Raw genomic sequence first — 22,140 nt, forward strand, 5'->3', positions numbered from 1 at the left:
GTAGGAAGAAGGAAGAGAAAAAAGGGTGTGTGTATAGAATTCTGTCGAGAAAAGTGAGGCAGAAGAGGAGCTATTGAAAGTTTGACATCTGTTTATCTGTTTATAGCGATGGCAAGATCACTCATATTAATTCTTGTTTAAAATGCCATATGAAGGGAAGACATTTGTGCAAACAAGAGTCATATTTGAATTGTAGATCATGTCTTCACCATCTGTGAGAGCTGATGGTGTTGCAAAATTAATGTGTTAATGAAATCACAATAATTTCTCCAAAGTAATGGGCTCTGAAGCCGAGAATGACTATTTTTTGAACTTTGGTGTCTAGTGATTTCCAATTGGGAAAGGCTCTGCGTCTTTAATTAGCTCCGCAGCCCAGCTCTGAAATAAATTTGGTGATATCTTTCTTTTGCCAGGAGTAGATCTGAAGGGGGCGGGGTGGAAGCCATAACAACTTTTGGAAAATGTTCTCTGGTGTTTGAAAAGTTGTTAAATAAGACTGCCTGCCAAGAAATGTCACCAAAAATTCTGACTGCTGAGAAAGAGTGGGTAAACAGCTCAAAAAATAATTCTAGCTTGCTGCAACATCACAGGTTGGGAGAGCTAAACCTCACACAGACTTCATGCCTAAGTCCAAGTTGCTCCTTGGAAGGCAGACATAAGGGTGTTCAGCACTTTAACGCTGTCCGTTAGAACAGCACACCCTTTCCAACCATGTTACTGGATACAGTCAATAGCACAGAATGATTTACGTAAATAAGGGGGATTTTAAGAAGTAATGTTTCTTGCATGACCATTGAACTCTGGAGATTCCTTTTTCCTGCATTATTTAGATGTGTATTTCTGGTGAGCCTGTTAAGTAAGTGGAACTCTGAAGGCAAGTGTATTGAGTTAAGTGTACTGGGCAGGTGCACTCTGTCTTATCTGAGCCATCAAGTCATTTTTACACTGTTAATAACGTGTTTTTTTAAAAGAAAAAGAAGTTAGTATTTTGAAGATAGTACTTGTAAAAATTCATCATTTCGCAAACATTTCAGAAATTTACCTTTTAAAAGGAACCCCTTCAACTATTTGACAAGTTATGATACAATTTGAAAGAGCCTTTATATGAAACATGAACGCCATCTGCCCGAGAAAGCTTATCTTACCTGTTGTGGTTTTTATTGCTGTGTTGTAGGTGTGTGACTGGTGTAAACACATAAGGCATACAAAAGAATACCTGGATTTTGGGGACGGGGAAAGAAGGCTTCAGTTCTGCAGTGCAAAATGTCTCAATCAATACAAAATGGACATTTTCTACAAAGAGACACAGGCCAATCTTCCAGCTGGGCTGTGCAGCACATTACACCCTCACATGGAAAGTAAAGCCGAAGGCACCGGGGTGCAGCTGCTCACTCCAGACTCTTGGAATATCCCGCTAACAGATGCTCGGAGGAAGGCTCCCTCCCCAGTGGCTGCAGCTGGCCAAAGCCAGGGCCCTGGCCCATCCTCGTCCACCACCGTCTCTCCATCTGACACTGCCAACTGCTCTGTCACTAAAATCCCCACGCCAGTGCCCAAGTCCCTCCCCATCAGCGAGACTCCAAGCATCCCTCCTGTCTCAGTCCAGCCACCTGCCAGCATTGGACCTCCGCTGGGCGTCCCACCTCGCAGCCCTCCCATGGTGATGACCAACCGCGGCCCGGTGCCGTTGCCCATCTTCATGGAGCAGCAGATCATACAGCAGATTCGCCCGCCCTTCATCCGCGGGCCCCCTCACCATGCCTCCAACCCCAACAGCCCCCTGTCCAATCCTATGCTCCCGGGCATTGGACCTCCCCCAGGTGGTCCCAGGAACCTGGGCCCCACTTCCAGCCCCATGCACCGACCCATGCTATCACCCCACATCCACCCCCCAAGCACCCCTACCATGCCTGGGAACCCCCCGGGACTGCTGCCCCCGCCGCCCCCCGGCGCGCCCTTGCCCAGCCTTCCCTTCCCTCCGGTTAGCATGATGCCAAACGGCCCAATGCCGGTGCCCCAGATGATGAACTTCGGGCTGCCGTCGCTTGCCCCGCTGGTGCCGCCCCCCACGCTGCTCGTGCCGTACCCAGTGATCGTGCCCCTGCCGGTGCCCATCCCTATCCCTATCCCCATTCCCCACGTCAACGATTCCAAGCCCCCCAACGGATTCTCCAGCAACGGGGAGAGCTTCGTTCCGAACGCCCCGGGCGACTCGGCGGCGGCGGGAGGCAAGTCCGGCGGACGCTCCCTGTCTCCTCGGGACTCCAAGCAGGGCTCGTCCAAGTCGGCTGACTCGCCTGCGGGAAGCTCCGGCCAGGCTCTGAGCCTGGCGCCCGCGGAGCGCGGCCGTGGGGAGGTGGTGGACCTGACCCGACGCGCCGGCAGCCCCGTGGGCGCGGGAGTCCAGCCCAGCTTCGCGGGCGTGCTGCACGGCCCGCAGGACGGCGTCATCGACCTGACAGTGGGCCACCGCGCCCGGCTGCACAATGTGATCCACCGTGCGCTGCACGCGCACGTCAAGGCGGAGCGAGAGCCGGGCGCCACGGAGCGCAGGACCTGCGGCGGCTGCAGGGACGGCCACTGCAGCCCGCCCGCCGCCGGGGACCCGGGCCCGGGCGCCCCCGCGGGTCCTGAGGCTGCGGCCGCCTGCAACGTCATCGTGAACGGCACCCGCGGCGCCCCGGCCGAGGCCAAGGGCGCAGAGCCGCCTCCCGAGCAGCCACCGCCCCCTGCACCACCCAAAAAGCTGCTGTCGCCCGAGGAGCCCGCGGTGAACGAGCTGGAGTCTGTCAAGGAGAACAACTGCACTTCCAGCTGCCACCTGGACGGCGAGGCGACCAAAAAGCTGATGGGGGAGGAGGCCCTGGCGGGAGGCGACAAGTCGGACCCGAACCTCAATAACCCCGCGGACGAGGACCACGCCTATGCTCTGCGGATGCTGCCCAAGACCGGCTGCGTGATCCAGCCTGTGCCAAAACCCACGGAGAAGGCTGCCATGGCGCCGTGCGTCATCTCCTCGCCCATGCTCAGCGCAGGCCCCGAGGACCTGGAGCCGCCGCTCAAAAGGAGGTGCCTCCGAATTAGAAACCAGAATAAGTAAAAGGTTTGTATGTCCACCTGGGCGCTCCTCCAAGAGCTGATGCCCTTTGCCTTGCTTCTTAGAAGGCGGAGGCGAGATGTAGCCATTATGATCCTGTCCCTTACCTCTTTCACTGTGCGTGCACTTTGTGTGACCGGGTACCATCGACTTGATCCCACACCTATGACACCTGGCAGTGTTTAGTACATCATTACTAAGTGCCACGATCACTCAAGCCCTTGAGCCCAAGTTGAAAACACACTCTTTTGTTACACATTTGTTTTCTTCTTATTATTGGGTTTATACCTAATTTACCCCACTGGAAAGGGGGAGGGAGGATGTGGAAGGGAAGATTACTTTGGGTATCTTAGTGTTCAGTTATGAGGTTGCAGGGCAATATTGAAATGTCTGGGGAACCCATCAGGTGGGCAGACATCTGGAGCTGGTGGCCTGCTTGGCCGACTCTTACCTTAGCTTGTCAAGATGTCAATAGGAACTCATCTGTGGGCTAAAATTAAAAACTAACCTTCCTCCCAACCTGCCATGTCCCCCTTTTGGACTCAATGGCTGTGCTGGTGATTCTCACATCTACATATAGTCCTTGATGAGGTAGGAGGTCCCATCTCTAACCATGTATGATTTCTGAATCCTAAGCCAGTGAGGGTGAGTCCAAGCCTTCTGTGAGATGGTGGGGACCACATGTGAGACACTGTAGTGACTCCTCCTGCCAGTCCTAGTGAAGTGGGTGTTTCCATTACTGTGAAGAGATTCCATGTTCACAACAACTCTTGTAAAGGAAAAACATTTAACTGGAGTGGCTTACATTTCCAGAGGTTTAGTCCGTTATCATCATTGTGTGACATGGTGGTGTGCAGGCAGACATGGTGCTGGAGAAGTAGCCATATTCTACATCTTGACTTGCAGGCAACAGGAAGTGAGCTGAGTGTCACACTGAGTGAAGCTTGAGCAGCAAAGGAGAACTCAAAGCCTGCTCCCACAGTAACACACTTCCTCCAACAAGGCCACACCTACTCCAACAGTGCTACTTCCTCATAGTGCCACTCCCTTTGGGGGCCATTTTCTTTCAAACCACAACAGTAGACATCAGAAGCATACTACCAGAAGGAAGCTGTGGTTTAGAGATTTTTGCTTAGTCAGAGCTGGTCAGTGGGGAACCCATTGTTGATTTCAGGCCTGTCCACCCAAACTTAGAATGTGAGCCTTCCCATCTACCCAAGCAGCCAACAAGCCAAACCTTCAATTGTTTATTAACCATTTATGGAAAGGAAAAGAGAAATGGGCATTCCTCCAGTGGAGACACACAGAAGATTGTTCTAGTGTGCTGCCTCAAGGCAGGTGCCGTCCTGTGGTGAGGGATGTAACCCAGGCAGGAAGGGGGCCTGGAGTAGGGGAGGCAAGAAGAGTATTCTCCACACTGGGGTGTACAGGCTCTTCTGAGTGTTTTTCCACTATTATTTCTTTGTAGCTAGATCCATAAAACAATGCTATTCATTCTCTTGGTGGAGAAACAGAGATCCATAGAACAATTGTGTTCATTATCCTGGTGGAGAAACCAATACATAGAACAATTATCTTCATTCTCCTAATGGAGAAACAGATACATAGAAAATTAGCTTCATTCTCCTAGTGGAGAAACAGGATTGGGGAACTTGACCAAGACTACCTAACCTGTGAGCAGAGTTGTGATTCAAATCTAAGTTGTGAACTCCAAAGCTAAATTTCCTTTAAAGCACAGTGAGAGAATCAGCTAATGAGTTCTTCCATCACTGTATTTACAAAAATTCCCTTATTACCTTGGAGCAGAGTTCATGAAATATGACAAGCCTCTACTTACCAGCTTCCTCAGTTTTTCATCACAGACACAGTTCTAGGCTACCAACCTGCTATTTCATGGTGGGGCACCTCACTTACAGCCAGAGGCTTGAGTGGAAGCCCTGAACCAGAGCAGAAGGCATATTGCCTAGCATGAGCATCTTCTCTTGGCCACCATGGTCTGAGTGAGGGCTTCTTTTCTGCGGGTGGTTTTGCTAGTAGGCACAGACCACCAGAAGTGAGGCCAGCATTCCTTCCCAATTAGCGCTACAATTTATGCAGGTTGAAGACAGTTGGCCACGCCTTTCTCATCGGAGCCTCAGCTGAAAAGGCCCCAGATAATTTAATCTGCTTGACATTGCTTTGAGTGAAGGATTGATGTGACAAAAACAGCCAAAGAAACAAAGAAAGCGCCTCCAGAAAGCACTGGGGAACATCATTTACACACATTCAAGGTGTTAACGGAAGGATGGGGGTGAGAGAGGTCACTGCCATTACTGTGGTGGGAAGTGACCAGGACAGAAGGAACAGGGACATTGCCCTATAAGTTAGCTAAAGACCAAAAGATCATTAAAAGCATAGCTGTGTGAATGACTGTTTGGGTGATCTATGTTTCTGAATGAGTAATCAGATGAGGGTCTTGTTTGTAGACCAGCATCACTACTAAAAAATGTTAACTTAGCCTTAGCCAATTCTAGAAGATGGTGTGACCAAATTGCCTCTTAACTCTTATGACAGGAGAATCCTTTTTATGATGGGTTCCCCCAAGAAATTACAGCTCTTTTTAAAAGTCAGAAATAGGTTTCATGGGCTGCAGAGAGGAGGCAAAGCAAGAGATTTAAGGAAGGGGACTATGGCTCCAGGAAGTCAGCATCCCTCCCATTGGTCACTAATTGGTGGCACGGCACCTCACGGCACAGTTTTCACCTGCTGTAATTCATCCACACCCAGCCTTTCTGATTTCCTAGACACAGGAGCCGCTGTTTTTGCTCTACCCCTCCAAGAACTCAGTTTGTTCACGTGGTTGGGGAAATTGGAAATATATCTATTAACTAAGGACAGAGTAGCTTTTGTGCCATAATAATGAACACACTTTGGCAACAAGTTAAAGCAAAAAAAAAAAAAAGCAAGGGCTGGGGAGATGCCTTGGTGGGTGAAGTACTTGTCACCCAAACACAATGGTCCCTGGCACCATGTAAAAAATGAAGCACCATGATACTAACCTGTAATGCCAGCAGTGGGAGACAGAGACAGGAGGATCCCCGGGACTTGCTGGACACCCACTGTAGCTAAATCAGTCCTCTCAAGGTTAAGCAAATGGCACCATCTCCAAAAATAAGATTGGATACGAATGGGGACTATTTCAACCTCTGGTACCCATATCTCCCTCTCTCTCTCTCTCTCTCTCTCTCTCTCTTTCTCTCTCTCTCTCTCTCTCTCACACACACACACACACACACACACACACAAGTATGACAAGACAGGCTGTGAGGCGCACGTGAGACTACCCACGTACTCTTTGTGATGCATCCCAGGATGGCTCCTAGAGGGGCTGCTGCACCTGCACCGTGTTCCTCATTCTTTCCACCACGTCCTCCTTTTTCATACCATACCACCATTTTAAAGCACATATTCTGAAATCAGCAAGCCGGCTACATTTGCCTTCAAAAAACTCTACACATTTGTTAGATTTTTTAAATTAATTTGTTTGTTTGTTTGTTTGTTTGTTTGTTTGCAAATCACAGCCTCCCTCTCCCATCCTGAAATCACCCTGTCCCTGCTTTCCCGGCTTCATTCATCCTTGTCTGTTCAGACGGCTTCAAATGATCTCAACAGGCAGATGTTTCTCCCAGATGCAGAACTAACTGATGAAGTTTAGTTGAAGATTTTTAAAAGGTTATAAACTCCCTTTTATCTCCGCTCTTTATAGATCTGGGTACCAGTCCTGCAGCTTCAGTAGCTAGGGGGAAAATCCTCCAAATAATAAGGAAAACAGTGTATAAACACCGTCCAAACTATTGTATCCACGAAGAATTCCATTTATAAATGGGATAGTCCCTTCTTTGTTGTCTGGAAGCTTGGTGGATAGCTGTTTGTACTCTTACATCTTCCAAATGCCTACAGTTTATAATTGTTTATAGTACACTGGGGAGTTCAGAGGAACCATGTGTAAAGTTTTGAAAATATTCTAAGAAAATATCCCCATTCCTTTGTTTTCCAAGGAAATAACATATCTTTAAACAAAATAATCAATGGAAAAAATGAAGACCAGGAATAACCCTTTCACTCCCGTTCTTTGTGTTCTCCTGGAGCAGAAGAGCCATACAGCTCACCACCCTCACCCCCACCCCTGTGGCTCTCCAGTCTCTTACATGTTTCTAGAAATACTCTCCCCTGCTCAGTGGCAGAGGCTCCACTTTACATCTGGAGAAAGCTGGAGGAGAGTCGTGTAATCTGGGCTCCTTGGAGCTTAGTCTGATCCTTGTGCCACGGCCCCCAAGTCACTGTTTCAAAGCACAGGGTTGGCTTCACCGGGAAAGCCAAAAGGGTGGAGGTGAAAAGGTGCTGGTTACCGTGTTTTATTTCTCATACTGAGAAATCCAAGAGAATAGGAATCCAAGAGGACAGAGTTTCTGGGAGGAAGTGGAAAAGAAAGTAAAAATAATCCCATGGGTGCCCACGTTGAAAGAAAAGAACAACAGAGCAAGGAGAGGAGATTGGTCCAAATGGTGCATCTTCAGCTTCTAGGCCAGACCCGGCTGTTTATGCTGCAGTATTTAATGATTAGAAGTATTCCCTGGGTGACAGTCCCTGAGTTCAAGGTTATCCTCTCTCCAAGTGAGCGCTTGGCTGCATGATTCTAGATGGAAGTGCTGTAGGATATCTTTCTGTACGCTGTGAATGTGTTGCTCTGATTGGTTGATAAATAAAGCTGCATTGGCCTATGGCAAGGGAGCTTAGAGGCAAGTGGGAAATATACAGAGAGAAGAAAGAGAGGAGAGAGAGAGACACGCCAGCCACCGCAGAAGGAGCAGCAAGATGCCCACAGACTGGTAACACCACAGCCGTGTGGCAAAACAATAGAAATGGGTTAATTTAAGATGAAAGCTAGTTTGTAAGAAGCCTGAGCCATAGGCCATATAATCTGCAATTAATACTAAGCCTGTGGTGACAGAAGAGAAGGAACAAAAGAAAATACAAGCTAGATACTCCCGGTGCCTGGACCTCCCATAAGTATCTATATGAACATGTCACCGACACCAAGAGAACAGGCTGGCTGCAGTCACAGATGTGGGCAGGTGAGTGAAGCTGCCATTCAGGGCACGGACCTGGGAGTGGTAACCATTCTCCCCAGTCTCCCAGCATGAAGAGAAAGAGAGAGGGGGGCCAAGGGATGACAAACAGGAAACCTTTGGCTCACTATTAACAAGCAAGCCCTAGCCCAGAAGAGCCCTGGAAATAGGTGCTGTGGCTGGGTGTGATGACTGAGTCCCATGACCAGGTGTGATGACTGAGTCCAGTGGCAGGGTGTGATGACCGAGTTCCTTGTCACACTAGAAGGGGCTGTCTGCGCATCGTGACAGTCACTCACACCTTCTTCCACACAGACAAGCCTTATGGACAGGCAGAGGTGTCTAAAGGGCCCAAACACTTAACTCAAGTGCACACCCCCCTCCACACCAACACCCTCCCCTCTCCAGACTCCCCTGTCCAGAGATCCTGCCAGGGATGGAAAGGCCGTTCACTTTCCTGCACCATGTCCCGGACGGCAACCTCTGCCTCCTCCAGTTCCCACACTAGTGCATTTCACCCCCGGATGGATGCTAAGGAGGTGCGTTTGTGCATGTGTAAATTATTTTAGGTGATTCAACAGGCATAAGGGCAATTCATTCAGACAGAGGGATAAGCAGTTCAGTATGGGCTGTGTGTAATGGGGCCAGTCAAAGGGCAGATCTAAATACTGAACAAGTGGTGCTCTTCTTCAGATAGCACCGATCTGAGAAAAAGAGGGAAGAGTGAACTCAGAATTGAAAATTCATGGCCAGCAGCGGGGTGGGAACAAGATGTTTTCAAATTTTTAGAAATTTTTTTCTTTTTTCTTTTCTCTCTCTCCCTCTCTCTCTCCCTCTTTCCCTCCCTCCCCCTCCCTCCCTCTTTCTTTCTTTCTTTCTTTCTTTCTTTCTTTCTTTCTTTCTTTCTTTCTTTCTATTCTTTTTTTCTGACAGAGAGTTTCTCTGTGTAGCCCTGGCTATCCTGGAACTAGCTCTGTAGACCAGGCTGGCCTCTAACTCTGGGATTAAAGGCATGAGCTACCACCGCCCGACTAGAAATGTATTTTTATGTATAAAGATGTTTTGCCTGCATGTATGTCTGTGTACCACATGTGTGCAAGTGCCCATGGATGCCAGAAGGCAGCATCAGATTCCCTTGGGACTGGAGTTACAGGTGGTTGTAAGTGGGTGCTGGGAACTGGACCCCGGTCCTCTGGAAGAGCAGATCATGGAGTCATCTCTCCAGCCCCAACACAGATTATTTTAAGGTCTATTTAGAAAATGTTACTTAAGATGATTGGAGCAAAATCAAACTACAAGACAAACCTTGGGATTAACAGTTAGTACTTTCAAATAGTTCCTGAGTGTCCACCTAATTGTTCTCGAGTTGCCCAAGCGTGCAGCCCTGCATGAGGAGGTAAGCATTCTTGCAGCCTTCTCGAAGCCCCAGGTCAGGACTGTGACAAATCCAAACTTGGCTGTACCCACTGTTGTCTCAACATTGTCCCTTCAAAGCTCCGATGACAAGCTGTGCTTTGCTTTGGGTAAAGCAGAAAGCAAAGAGGTGATTGCTGGTGTTTAAAGAATCAAAGGTGAAAAGATGCTTAGAAACTCAGTTGGTAAGAGTCAGCCCTAACGTCCAAAATGCAGGACTGAAAAGTCCGACAATTAAAAAGCGTCTCTCCGGTTGGTGCAGCTCCCTTCATCAGCCAAAGACTTTGTCTTGACAATGAATGGCATTCCCATCTAGCATGTGTGTCAATTTGTTATGATAGCCTCCTGGCAGCTGCCTTGTTCTCCAAGTATTTCTAAAATGTTACAGTCTTACACTTGAGACAACCCACAATAACAAACTATCTAGAAGCGGAGCTGCTAGGCTGCATTTGGTGAAGAAGGGGAACCCGGTATTTTTATCCTTCCTTTCCTGCTTTACAAATTCAGACTGTAACAGGATCATTTTCTAAAGGAATCTATACTCACGTGCTTTAAAAATTGTGCAAATTGGGTGTTGTGTGAGCAAGAATGATCAGGTTTAAGTTTCCCTGCGAAGTTCTACATGCCATCAACAAGCCCTTTTGATATTTTAAACCTATATTTAGAGTAATTTCAAGATATTTGGAGCACATGTGGTTAAATGTAAAACTTTGTCATTACGATTTGTTAGATGCTTATACTTTAAATATTTATAAGCCGTTTTTAAGGGCTTGATCCAAAAGCCGTCTCTCATGGAATACTGTAATTGCGTGGTATCCAAGCACCATTATGGAAGATTCAGGAAAGTCGTTGCATGCAGGCACATTCTTCCTGCTTTTCTGGTTTTAATTCAAATGCCATTTTTAGTGAATTCAACTTTTCTTCTTTTTCTTTTTCTTTTCTTCTCCTCCTCCTCCTCCTCCTCCTCCTCCTCCTTCTACTTCTTCTTCATGTGTTAAAACTCTTAAACTGGATTGGTTGTCTGCTATTAAAAATGATAATCTCCCAGTACTCAAAAGGTAAACTCTTCTAAATTGAACCAAGTTGAGTTCACTTCTCCTGAGCGGGGTTGGTGAAGCTCCCCTCAGAGGGTCAGGTCTCAATCTGTCCAGCTGAGCTTGAAGCAACAGAATCTTCCTCCAAAACATTTCAGGGGCAACTTGTTGGTGGAGAGAATGGATTCTTTCCTCTTGCCTCCAGCCATGTTGGAAGGTGAGACTTAGCAGTCTTTGTTAGCAGGAGCCTGTTTGGGCAGTTAGAAAAGAGGCAGGGAGAATGCCTTCCAAACTTACAGTCCCCTGAAGCTTCAGAGGTCATAAATCGCAGACTGATCACATGCCTCTGGGGCTCACACTCGTTTATGGCTAGCAAAATACAACCTTCTGCTAAGGACAGGGGAAAAGAAGGCTTAAGAAGGCTCATAAACCTGCCGGGACATCTATTAGCGCTTACCAAACAGGGTTTTCATGAGCCAAGTGTAAATGAGTCAGAAACATATAGATAGAATTTCTTTTAAAATACACATGGGTTTAAAAATTAAAGCCAAAGTGCTTGGCAAAATAAGGCTTGGTTTTAGCCAAACCCCAAACTTTTTTTTTAAATAGTTTTAGAGTTTGCCAAACCCAAAATATAGCCAGGTCCCTCCATTCTCCCTTTTGATATGATGACATCATAAACATGGGACGTAATGGCTGCTTTCATATCCTCTAAGGTTTGAGCAATGTGAGTACCAGATACTGACTGAAAACCATGGAAAATTTGAGTGGAATAGCGTTATGAACTTGCGCTGAAGACCAGGCCTGCTAGCTCAAGGTCTCCTCCTGGTTCTGAGAGCATTTCCTACTCACCAGTGGACACCTTGTTGTGTGTCTCAGTGCTCTCTCTCTCTCTCTCTCTCTCTCTCTCTCTCTCTCTCTCTCTCTCTGTGTGTGTGTGTGCGCGCGCGCGCGCGCACGCTATCTTTTGTACAGAAATAATTTTTTGTTTTGGTTTTCAAGACAGGATCTCATGGAGTCCAAACTGGCCTCAAACTCTCTGTGTAGCTGAGGGTGACTTTAAACTCCTGATCCCCAGAGCTCTTTCCCCAAGTGCTGGGATAACAGAATGCCCAGTTTATACAGTGTTAGGCCGTCATGCAAGCTAGGCAAGCATTTACCAACTGAGCAACATCCCCAGCCCCCAGGAGTAAAAACTTTAAAAATCCCTTATTTGATATTTATAAATCCTAAATTTGAACTTAATTTATATATTGCCATCCATAAAGCACATTACTGTTATATCCAAAAAGAGGGAGGGAGGCAGTTCTTTTTGTTTATTCACTGTTCAGAGATAAACTTCACTTCCCCAGAAGATAAAACACCCATTTCCCACTAGCAATGTCTAATGCTTTCTTATTGTGGTTATTCTATTAATAAAGCATGGAGAGAGAAACAGAGAAAAATAGGGAGATGGGGGTCCTTATTTGGGGAGAGTTAAAAGTGGCAAGAAATAGCCAAGGTCACTTTTAGAGGCACCATGTAGAATGTACAAGCTCATATGATATGCAAATGTTAGCCTCATGGAAGAAGAGGCTGGGGCCAAGTTCCTGCTCTTGTTCTAACATCCTGCTTGGGGTCAGACACAGTGGACATTATTGAGCAACTCAGGGAGAAGGGTCTCTTGATGGCGCTGTTTAAGGCATATGAATTCAGTTGGCTTCTCAACCCAAGAAAGGACAGAGGCTAGTGGGTAGGGCTGCAGGCTGGAGGGAGGCAGCCAGATGTCAAGGCACAGGTATCTCTGGCACAGGGCTGAACCACAGAGGGTGGAGAGGAGCGGGGAGGAGAATGAGCTGGCACAGGAGGTGGAGGGATTGGTTTTGGTTGTGGTAGTGATTGTAATTACTGTGACCTGGTGCAGAGGAGCGAGGGTGAGATCTGTGTTTGAGGGAAATTACTTTAGCAATTGTTCATAGACTGAAAGGAAGCAGGAGAAACCTGGCCTGGCTGATCGGGGAATCCTGATGACATCTAATTACCAGCAGTGGGTGTTATCCCTAGAGGGTGAGAGTCACCGGCTGCCATGTCTGTGTCTTATAGGTGAAGAGATCAGACATAACAGAGCAGTGGAAAGCTTTCCTTGTCCCAGGTAGGCCTAAGGTGACTTCATGGCTCTGGTAGATGGTAATCAATCTCACAGCCAGTGGGCATTCTGTGCTCAATAAAGGGTATGCTGATGGGCCTTTGGTTGTCATGGAAACAAGAGTTCTACATCCCAGCAGCATGAGCTGAGGTCAGCTGGGTAAGGCATGTTGTATTGTCTGGCAGTCTTGCTTTGTCTGGGGAAGTTGAGAATATTAGGGGCTGTGTGGAAGTCAGGGATGCCCTGGACACAGACTTCCCTGTTGAGGGCCTGGAAGCCTCCAGGGACACCCAGTGATGCCCAGCCTTCTATCCTCGGTCTGAAGGGCAGTAAAAAGGCTCCAGGGAAGGGCACGGTGAGACTGTTAACTCTCAGACACCTACCGACACTTTCTGGGAAACTGAGTCGAAGGAGTTTGGCCATCTGTTAGAGATGCTCTTTAATCTATTTTCGCCTCACAGGCTGTAGACCCTAAGCCTCTACGCGATGTAAAAGCAGACTCCTTGTAGAGAAGGGAGGTGATAGCATGGTTTTGTGGGGAAAAACTTGATTCAAGCCTCAGAGGATCCGTTTACTAGGAGGAAGAAGTGACTTCAGCTTCGGGAGCTCCCTCAGAGTGTCAGGGCAAGATGTCAGTGAGGGGCGGGTAAGGGAACGTGTGACGTGTAGGTGCCCAGCTAGTAAGATTAGTAATAGTAAATCGCATGTAATTTCGTGTAATTCTGTGTAAAGAGTGAATAAAGCTGGGGTTGGCTTCAGAGGCTCCATGCAGAGCTGTTGGCTATGTCACGCATGTAAAAGTGAAGCAGTGACACCCCCCCACACACACCTCATGAAGCCACCAGGCCCCGGGAGCGCCCTGGCTCAGACACACACTTGCTATAAACGTGCCCCTGTGGCTCTGCAGTCCAGAATGTCTGTCACCGGGTGTGCTTTGGAAAACAGGTATTTTCCATGTTGTCCAGCTCAGACGTTAGAGAAGGCGTAGCACAAGTTCCCATCAGATTGCTCATGCCACCTGGAGGACAGGCTGAGACAAGAAGCCACTGTTCAAGGTCATTTAGAACCCGAGTCCTCATCTGCCTTCCTTCCCTTCCAGGACACCGGATCTGATCAAAGCTACTTAAGTTACACACCCTGGGCCAAGCACTAGGGTCACATTTTGCCAACCCCCTGCATGGCAGTCTCACACTGAGCAGCTTACTTCTCCCTGAAGAAATTAGGCAGAAACGCACATCCCGCCTGAGGGGCCGCAAGGCTGAGGAAAAGCAGCCATTGACCACACGCCCCGTCTTCGCCTGGTACACGGGAATCAGATTTCTTGCTCTGACTTTTTATAGTGTTTTCCTCACTAATCTCAGGCTTTCTCCCTCTCTGCTACTGGTCATAAAGAATAAATAAAGCCTGGGAAAATTGCTTTTCTAAACCCTCCCAAAGTCTTAAGATCTGCCGTGAGTCCTGGGGCCACACGTGACTACTTTTCCTCTTCAGTGTCCCTTATCTGCCACCTAGAATGTCTATGTTCAGATAGCACTCACAGGCTCAACCTTGACACAGCCAGCATCTGCCTTTTTTGTTCAAGACAAGAGTTTTGGCAACTGCTTTCCAAGATCCTGAGGTAGAAATCAGAGGTGTCACTCAGCCCCTCTAGGATTTAGCACATGCAGCAGGGACACAGTGACCCTGCTCAGATCGTCACAGAGGGTGTGGTGAGCTGTAGGCTGACCCAAGAAGGTCTGTCAGCCAGCCGGTCATGGGCACTGGATGGGACGTGAGTGAAAACACAGGGTTTTCTTACCAGAGAACATTTCAGAGCTCTTGTGTGCCGAAGCAAAGGAGCCCAATGGTGTGCATCTCTAGGGCTCCTTCCAGCTCAGACATGACCTACCTCCTCAACGGTCAAGGTAAAAAAGCAAAGAGATGAACATAGACTGAGGGCAATATCCCCTGTGTTGGGCGGGGATCGTGGACTTGGGGGTTCTGGAAGTTAGTGACCCCCCAGCAGGTTATCTCCTTAACCTTCCGGGTAAACGGTTTTGTGTGAACTGAAGACAATCACTGATGCATTGGCAATGGTGTTTCTGTGTGAAGCAGGTGCCTAAATGAAACAAAGAACGAAGTATACTTGTTTCCATCTTGGGGTGCTGTTGTACATAATCTGGGAGGTGGAGGCAGGAGACTGCATAGTAAGTCTGAGGCCAGACTGGGCTATATGAGACTTTCTGAAATACAAAAATAATGATGGATGGATGGATGGATGGATGGATGGATGGATAGAGATGCAATATACTTGGTTTAAAAAGTAAATATACGTGTGTAGTAGTGTGTCAGAACAGCAAGGTGAGTGATAAAGTTGAAATCCAGAAGCCAGTGTAGGGCTAAGCTGAAGTTTACCTCAACCCCTATATGCCCTCTAGGAAGAAGGGCTGTTCTTCAAGTATTTTCATTCGATGAGATATAAGAAAAGAGATGGCATCCATTTCAAAGATTAAAGATGTGCACCCTGATAAAAGCCATTTCAAAATTGTCCACACAGCAATGGCTGACATAGAAGGTGGGGATGCCTTTTGGCAAAGCCCGGTCAAGCTGTATAGCCCTGGTTGTGACGGGGTGGGTGAGGGACCCCTATCTGGCATCAAGCTCAGAGTTTATCAGCTGCTGCAGGCGGCTCTGTTCATTGACCACAGGGTTCTACCCTTGTGAGTGTCCCAGAATAGCCGCTGCTACCTGAGAGCAGTCTGTCCTCAGGGACTGGTTATTGTCCCAGATAAACAGCGAAGCCTCTGCCAGCACGTAATGGCTGTATTTAACTCTGATAAGTGATGGGCAGCAGTGTTCAAGTGAGTGGATTTCTACTAGGGCCAGAATAATTGGGCAAAGGCAAGCCAGCTTGGCAGTGGGCATTTCTTGCCCATCATAGGGTTGATGCCATGGGGTTTTAGACACCTGGAACAAATATGACAGACAACAGGAGCTTGCCTTATAAATAAGCAAGACAAGACAGGCCTACTAGATTTTGATTATGCAAATTACAAAGGTATTTAAGAAATGAGATAAGAGTAAAAATTTGGATATTAGCCTAGATTCAAAGAGGGTCACTTCTGGGCAAAGATGACATCTCGCATCACAGAAAGGTTAGCCTGGAACTGTTGGGTTTAAGATGAGACTGGGTTTTGTTTGTTTTTTCCAGGTTCACACTTACTTTTAGGAGTGGTTGTCTGGAAATTTTCTAAAATGCAACAGCATGCATCTTGGGTCATAACTCAGAGAGGTACAAATGAGAACGGTCATGTTTTGAGAGTGTTGGCATTAAAGAATTTACCAGTGTCAAGGCTCAGTTTTGCTCTCAGCCCTTTGAAAAATTTTATGTGGCAAAGGAAGATGGGTAATTAAATCACATTTTCAGTAATGCTTCCCCCGTGAACTTGCCAGGTGGGCAGAGTATCTCTCAGCCTTTTAGTATGCAATTGTGATTCCATAAGAGACTGTTTCACTCTTCTGGGTAGATAGGGAAGGCATGAAAAAAAGAGAGAGAAGGCATGTCTGGAAATTGAGGACAGCTGGCCTCCCATACCCCATAGAGACCAAGCATGGTAGTTCTAGGACTTGTATATGAGAAATACACATAGAAGACATGGGCTCGTGTGTGTGTGTGTGTGTGTGTGTGTGTGTGTGTGTGTGTGTGTGTGAGAGAGAGAGAGAGAGAGAGAGAGAGAGAGACAGACAGACAGACAGACAGACTCTGGGGAACATGGATGATATCCTGCCTTTAGACAAACCCATCATTCAGAATAAACACAAACTGTAAGGTACAAGTATGGACACTTTCCCAGAATCCTTTGCATTCAGAGGCACTCCAGAAATCTCTGCCACAGAGTGTATGCACATGCACACATGTGTATGTGGGTACTCATGTCCACAGAGCAAAAGAAACTCTTAAACTTTGAAGATCCAGAAAGGGCACCTTCCTTATGTAGTGACAAACATCTGTTGCTCAAGGTACGAGACTGTATATTTGGTACTGACGTTTGTCAAAAGGTCCCTAACCGGCCTGAGGGAGATGAGAGATGCAGTAGAGTCCCACTCAGGCTCCCCTCAGCAAGCCTTAGGGAAGTGAGAAACATGTTCAAGAACACACAGGTAGCTAAGATGGGCACCCGGGACTGCCTCTCCTGTTTCCCATCCTTAGCTTCCTGACATGACCACTTTCTAAATCCCCAAGGCTGTTTCTCCCCTGCTCTTCAGGTCTCCTTGTGTTACCAACCATGAAAACAAAACAAAGAGAGTGAGGCCCGCCCTGGTTCCCGTGGCACTAACACCAGGCTCATGGACTGTGTCCCCAACAAGGGGGCTGCCTTGAACTAACCAAAGAGGCTTACTTTCAAACCCCCCCACCGCCCCCAACCCGCCTCAGAAGTTGCCAGCAGAAAGAGACTGCCACCCCCTGGCCTTTGGGGATGTCCCAGGTGCACACGTGTGCCAAGAGACGAAAGCAAGGGCACACGCGGTCTCCTTCTCACTCTCTTAAAATAAGCTCCGTGTAAGTAGGCTTGCAAAGGAGCAGGCCTGGGGCTGCAAAAAATAGAACACCATGCAGCTGCACCCTTTGGAACTTGGGGGGAAAACACATATTATTTACCAGACAATAATAGATACCAGAGAATAATAATGATTATTATAGTGTTTGTGATGGCAAGCGCTGTGCTTTAGGATCCAGAACGGCTCTCATTATAAGCCCGATTTCCCAGTCTCTTATGAAAGCCTAGACATTTCCTCCACACAGGCTGATGCTGGGCATATTTGGTCTTTGTCCAATGGTGATTTGAATACAAAGACACTTATTTGAGAGATATTCCTTCCTCTCCCCCTCTCCCCACCCCCACTCCTCACTCTGGGTTGTGATTGAATTAAAGAAAAAACACTATATACATCACAGAACAAACAGTTGCAACAATTAAAAATGGTGGTGTATTCAAGTCACTGGAAGGAAATCTTAAAACCCCTCTTCTTTTCTTTTCCCTTTAAAAGGAAGAATTTGGACACCCCACCCCCACCCCTGCCTCCCAGCTCCAAGATGTGGTCACTCTTGGTCCCAGGCCCAGAGGTGGGGATATTTCCCGGCCTCCTCAGCAGCCTCTGGGCTGTGCTTGACAGAGCAGAGGAAGCGTCCCCAGAAGTGGCCCTGCGTCTTCTAATCCACTTTTCATTGCTCAGCTCTTTGGCAATCTCCTGTGGCTTCTGATGGTTTCTTGATGGTTTTGTTTTGGGATCTCCTCCTCCAGACAGAAAGGAGGGTTAGGGGATGCATTCATAGATAAACATCCCTATATCCAAGCTTGTCTGTGCCAAATGAAAAGATTTCCAAGGTCTTGTAACTCCACCCCCTTGCATATTTGTGGCCTTTTCCATTTTCACTCTGGTTATTTAATATACATATTAAATGCACAGGGGTCTGGTGATTTAATGTGATTTGGGGAACTCAGGCATTTCCTGCCGTGCACACTGAGAATTTCAAACCTTGTTTTTGGCTGATGATTATTATCAGTGCCATTAACACCAGGATTTGAACAGCAGGGTTCAAAGCACAGCCTTCTGTGGAGTCTTCCCAGCAGGTAGCTGACCTCCCTGCTCTCATGCTAAAATCCTGGTTTGCACACCTTGAGCAGGTTCTGGGCTCCACAGCCTCCATTTCTCCTTCTAGAAAGTGGAATTGTCATATTTCATCTCTGGGGTTCCCTTGGACTCCTAAATTGTATCACCTCTGTGAAATTATTTGTTCACTGTTCTGAGATTTACAACCATTAATCTCAATGGTTGTAAAGATGTTTATGAGTCTTGGGTTACCACTTCATATTAGCCAAATTTTACCCTTTTGTGTTTCTGACAACCACATTTATTGGTGGAGGGCCTCGTTGGAGATGTAGTGGAAGACAGCTACTTAACTCATTTATTTGACAAAATAGTGGAACACCCATGGCCAGCCAGCCAGCTAAAGTAGAGAGGAGAGGTAAACAGATGGCCCAGGCCCAAGCCCTGGGGGGGGGGGGGGGGGGGGGGGGGGAGGACCGCACACTTGGCAGGGCAGGCTCCTAACTGGCTGCTTCTTGGGAATGCCTGTGCTTCAGGGGAAGGGCCTGGTAGCAAAGGATAGAAGCCCAGTCGGATGCAAAGGTGGAGCCTAAACTATGTGGTGAACGTGGGGGTGGCAATTCCTAGGAACAGGTTTACAAGTTCAGTTTGGACCCTCTGGCCACATTCGCCAGGCGTGGGTGCTTTGTTGTCTGCCCATCTTGTGATCCTGTGTTGCCCGGATGTGAAGAGCTCTTGGTGGTTTACCTTTGACAGGTAGAACCCACAGATGGGGACAGCTAGTTCTTCCAGCTTAGTTACCTCCATAGGAAATTCCGAAGAAAAGGGTATGTACATGTATGCATGCGTGTGTGCGTGCGTGTGTGCATGCATGTGTGTATGTTTTCTACCAATATGACTTTATTTACTAATTGTGACTCTCTGAGACCTCAGTCCTCGAACACCAGAGTTAATATGTGAAGGACAGCAATGAGGTTTGCAGATCTGGGGACTCTCTATGACCTTGCCTGGCTTTGGAGTGACCCTGGGCGACTCAAAAGACCTCCTGTTGGTTACTCATGTAGTCATGTGGAGGCCGAGAGCTGCTGGTGGCAAAGGATGCTGTGGTCTTTGGGAGGGCGTGGTCCACCGTGCTCATTATGGTTTTCCAAAGACGGCTGGAGTTTCAGTTGCTCACACAAAGCTGGCAGGACCGACCCTGAGCAGACTGAATGAAGCTCTCTGAGATCATGCTGCTGGGCCTCAGCTCTGGGCCTCAGCTCTGGGCCTCAGCTCTGGGAACTAGTGCTGGAGTTGCAGCTCAATCACTCCTGACTGGGTCCCTGCAGCTTGGCAGGGTGGGAAGAGGCGGATGGGTGGGGAGAGATTTGGTCCAGTGCGTTCTCATGGCTCCTTCTCATCTTTTCCCAGGAACACTCGCTCCCAGGGTACCTTGCATGGTGAGAGGGCGTGGAATAAATCATGTCATGCCATCCAATGACACCAGCTGGTCAGCTCACCGCCCCCCTCTGGCTAAAATTCAAGCAAATAACACAGCTTCCTGTCATTAAACATCTTGGAGGAAGCAGCCCTCCCTGGTGGCCTCCAGGCCAGAGAAGCCAGCTCGTCTTGGACCCACCAAGCTTGGGCCCAGCATTCCTGCTCCCCCATCTCTGCTTCTCCCCAGAGGAACTTAGGGATTTCGCTGGTTGGAAACAAACACACACCAACACACCACAAGGACCAATGTAGGTATTCTCACCCCATCTTCAAGGCTCTATGGCTGAGGCCGGAAGATGTTAGGGACTGGAAAACAAGAATCTTTTTAAAATCTTTTTAAGAACTGCTGTGGTTTGCTGCTACGATGAGAATTGTGATTTGCTTTTCTGGTTTAGGAACAGAACGTTTTGGGGAGAAGGGATGGTACTGGAGTCCCAAAGCTTCAGATTTGTCTCTACCCCAGCCCACGATGCACTTTTAAATGAAGAGGTAGAATATTTTATTGGCTAATAAACTTTTCATGTTATTTTTTACAAAGGCCACCTTTATCCTTTTTGATGCCATATTTTCAGTGTTACACTTTTATGGCTTTTAATTTTCGATCCGCCAGATGTAAGAAGCAGCATGGATAGTTTATACTGTGGTTTTACAGAGACCGAATGCCAAGAGAACTCCGTAAATGTTTATTCTTCTCAAGCTTTCTCTTGAAATGCCCCTAAATAGCGCCCCATTTGGGAACAGAGCAAGAGTGCTGAACTGAAGACCGAAATGCCCTCAAGGTGTAATATAATCTGAGGGGGGGATATTTGCTGGGCGTCAGGAAAGACTCGGATGAAATTTCAACCCTGATGGTTTGCGGAGATCCAGGAAGTCAGTGAGACAATCTCTCTATACGCAGAGTCCTTTCATGATAATTGGAATGGTATGGACGAACCAATGAAAACAAGAGGAAAAGTGAGAAAGATGGCCTGGGATTCTGTTTCACTGTTTGCTTTCTCCTGTCGTGCTGAAGAGAAATGTGCAATTCGATCCTCGGTCAGTGGGTGGAGGATAACAGGGTAGATTTACTTGTGTGCACTTGTACAGTTGTAGCTGGGAGTCCAGAAGTCCTCTAGAACATGTGTACTGGCACTGAGTCCGTGAGACAGTTGTGGAGTGTCCCAGTCTGATGAGTATAGAAAAAAAGAAAAGAAAAAAATTCAAAAAAAAAAAAAAGAGAAGAAAACCTTAAAAAAAAATCAAATCAAATCACCTTGTGATTCAGTGTATCTGTTTACTAACTCAAATAAAAGCAATTGTTCCCTCGGGAGGGGTCCGGGTGCCCCACCCTCCAGGCTGTGGGGCCTGTGCAGGAGGGTGGCTGTCATGGTCGGGGGGCTGGCAGGGCTGGTGTCCCCCGTGCTTTACGGCACTGGGGCCATGGATGCGTGTACATACTGTATTTCTATATACTCTTTGTACAGTCGAGTCAAGCTACTGTCTTACAGGTGCTCCTTATTTATTAGAGCCGCGAGAGCTTGGGGGACACACCTGGCGAGCAAGCTCGCTTTTTAAACATGAAATGGGGGGGGGGGGGAAGGGAGGCGGGAGGGAGGGGATGCTCACAAACCCAGGGAGAGATTTATAAAAAGGGAATGAAAAAAAAAAAAAAAAAAACTTCCAACAACAAATTAAACCAGCCAAGAACCCAACACCAAACCCACCTGTGAGGAGGCTGCAGCCCCTCTGGGTTCTCCTCTTCCTGCGGTGTCAGATCCATCAGACAAAATAAACCTCTAAGAAACAGCAACAGCGCATCTACATGTGCTTCCTTGGCTTTTCTCATTATTATGATCATTGTTATTTGCCTTGTTATAGAAAGTACCTCTTCTTGCCCCCTCAGCCCCTGGAAACAGTTTTTAAAATAACATGATGAAGTATGGGGCCGCATGGCCCTGCCAAAGAAGCCACCGTGGCTCACGCATCTCTGTGGCCCACACTGCCATGTCAGAGCCAGCTCCCCCGGCACTGTGACCATTGCAGGTGGCATGGTGTGTGCACAGTGAGCTCCGCTGTCCACATGCCTGAGTCCTGGCCTCAGCTCTGAGTCTCTGGCATGTGATGGACATAAGCACTTGCCTTGGGTTCCACTCACAGCACACCCTATCGCCCCCTACTTGACCCCACCTCACCCTCTTGCTCCATGGGTTCACGGAGGGTGGGGTGGGGAGTGGGGGGGCTGGCTTTGGTTGCATCCTTGCACAGACAGAATGGGTTCATCTGGGAACATGCGAGTTCAACATCAGGAGATTCCTA

At 47.8% G+C, this 22,140-nt stretch overlaps 1 protein-coding gene across 2 annotated transcripts in view; it reads left to right on the forward strand.

Annotated features, from left to right (window-relative positions):
- LOC118570222 (sine oculis binding protein homolog) overlaps positions 1-21,515 on the forward strand; it is a 164,784-nt gene extending 143,269 nt beyond the window's left edge. The window contains exons 5-6 of one of the 2 annotated variants that reach the window (XM_036168577.1): positions 1,175-3,103; positions 19,777-21,060. In XM_036168577.1, the coding sequence (XP_036024470.1) occupies positions 1,175-3,100 (1,926 nt within the window). In that variant the 3' untranslated portion in view covers positions 3,101-3,103; positions 19,777-21,060. Of the gene's footprint in view, positions 1-1,174; positions 3,104-19,776 lie in introns of both variants that reach the window. The other variant, XM_036168576.1, reaches the window with a different exon arrangement.
- Positions 21,516-22,140: the final 625 nt, after the last annotated feature.

Source organism: Onychomys torridus, chromosome 19 (assembly GCF_903995425.1).
Source record: "Onychomys torridus chromosome 19, mOncTor1.1, whole genome shotgun sequence".
Lineage (NCBI taxonomy): Eukaryota > Metazoa > Chordata > Mammalia > Rodentia > Cricetidae > Onychomys > Onychomys torridus.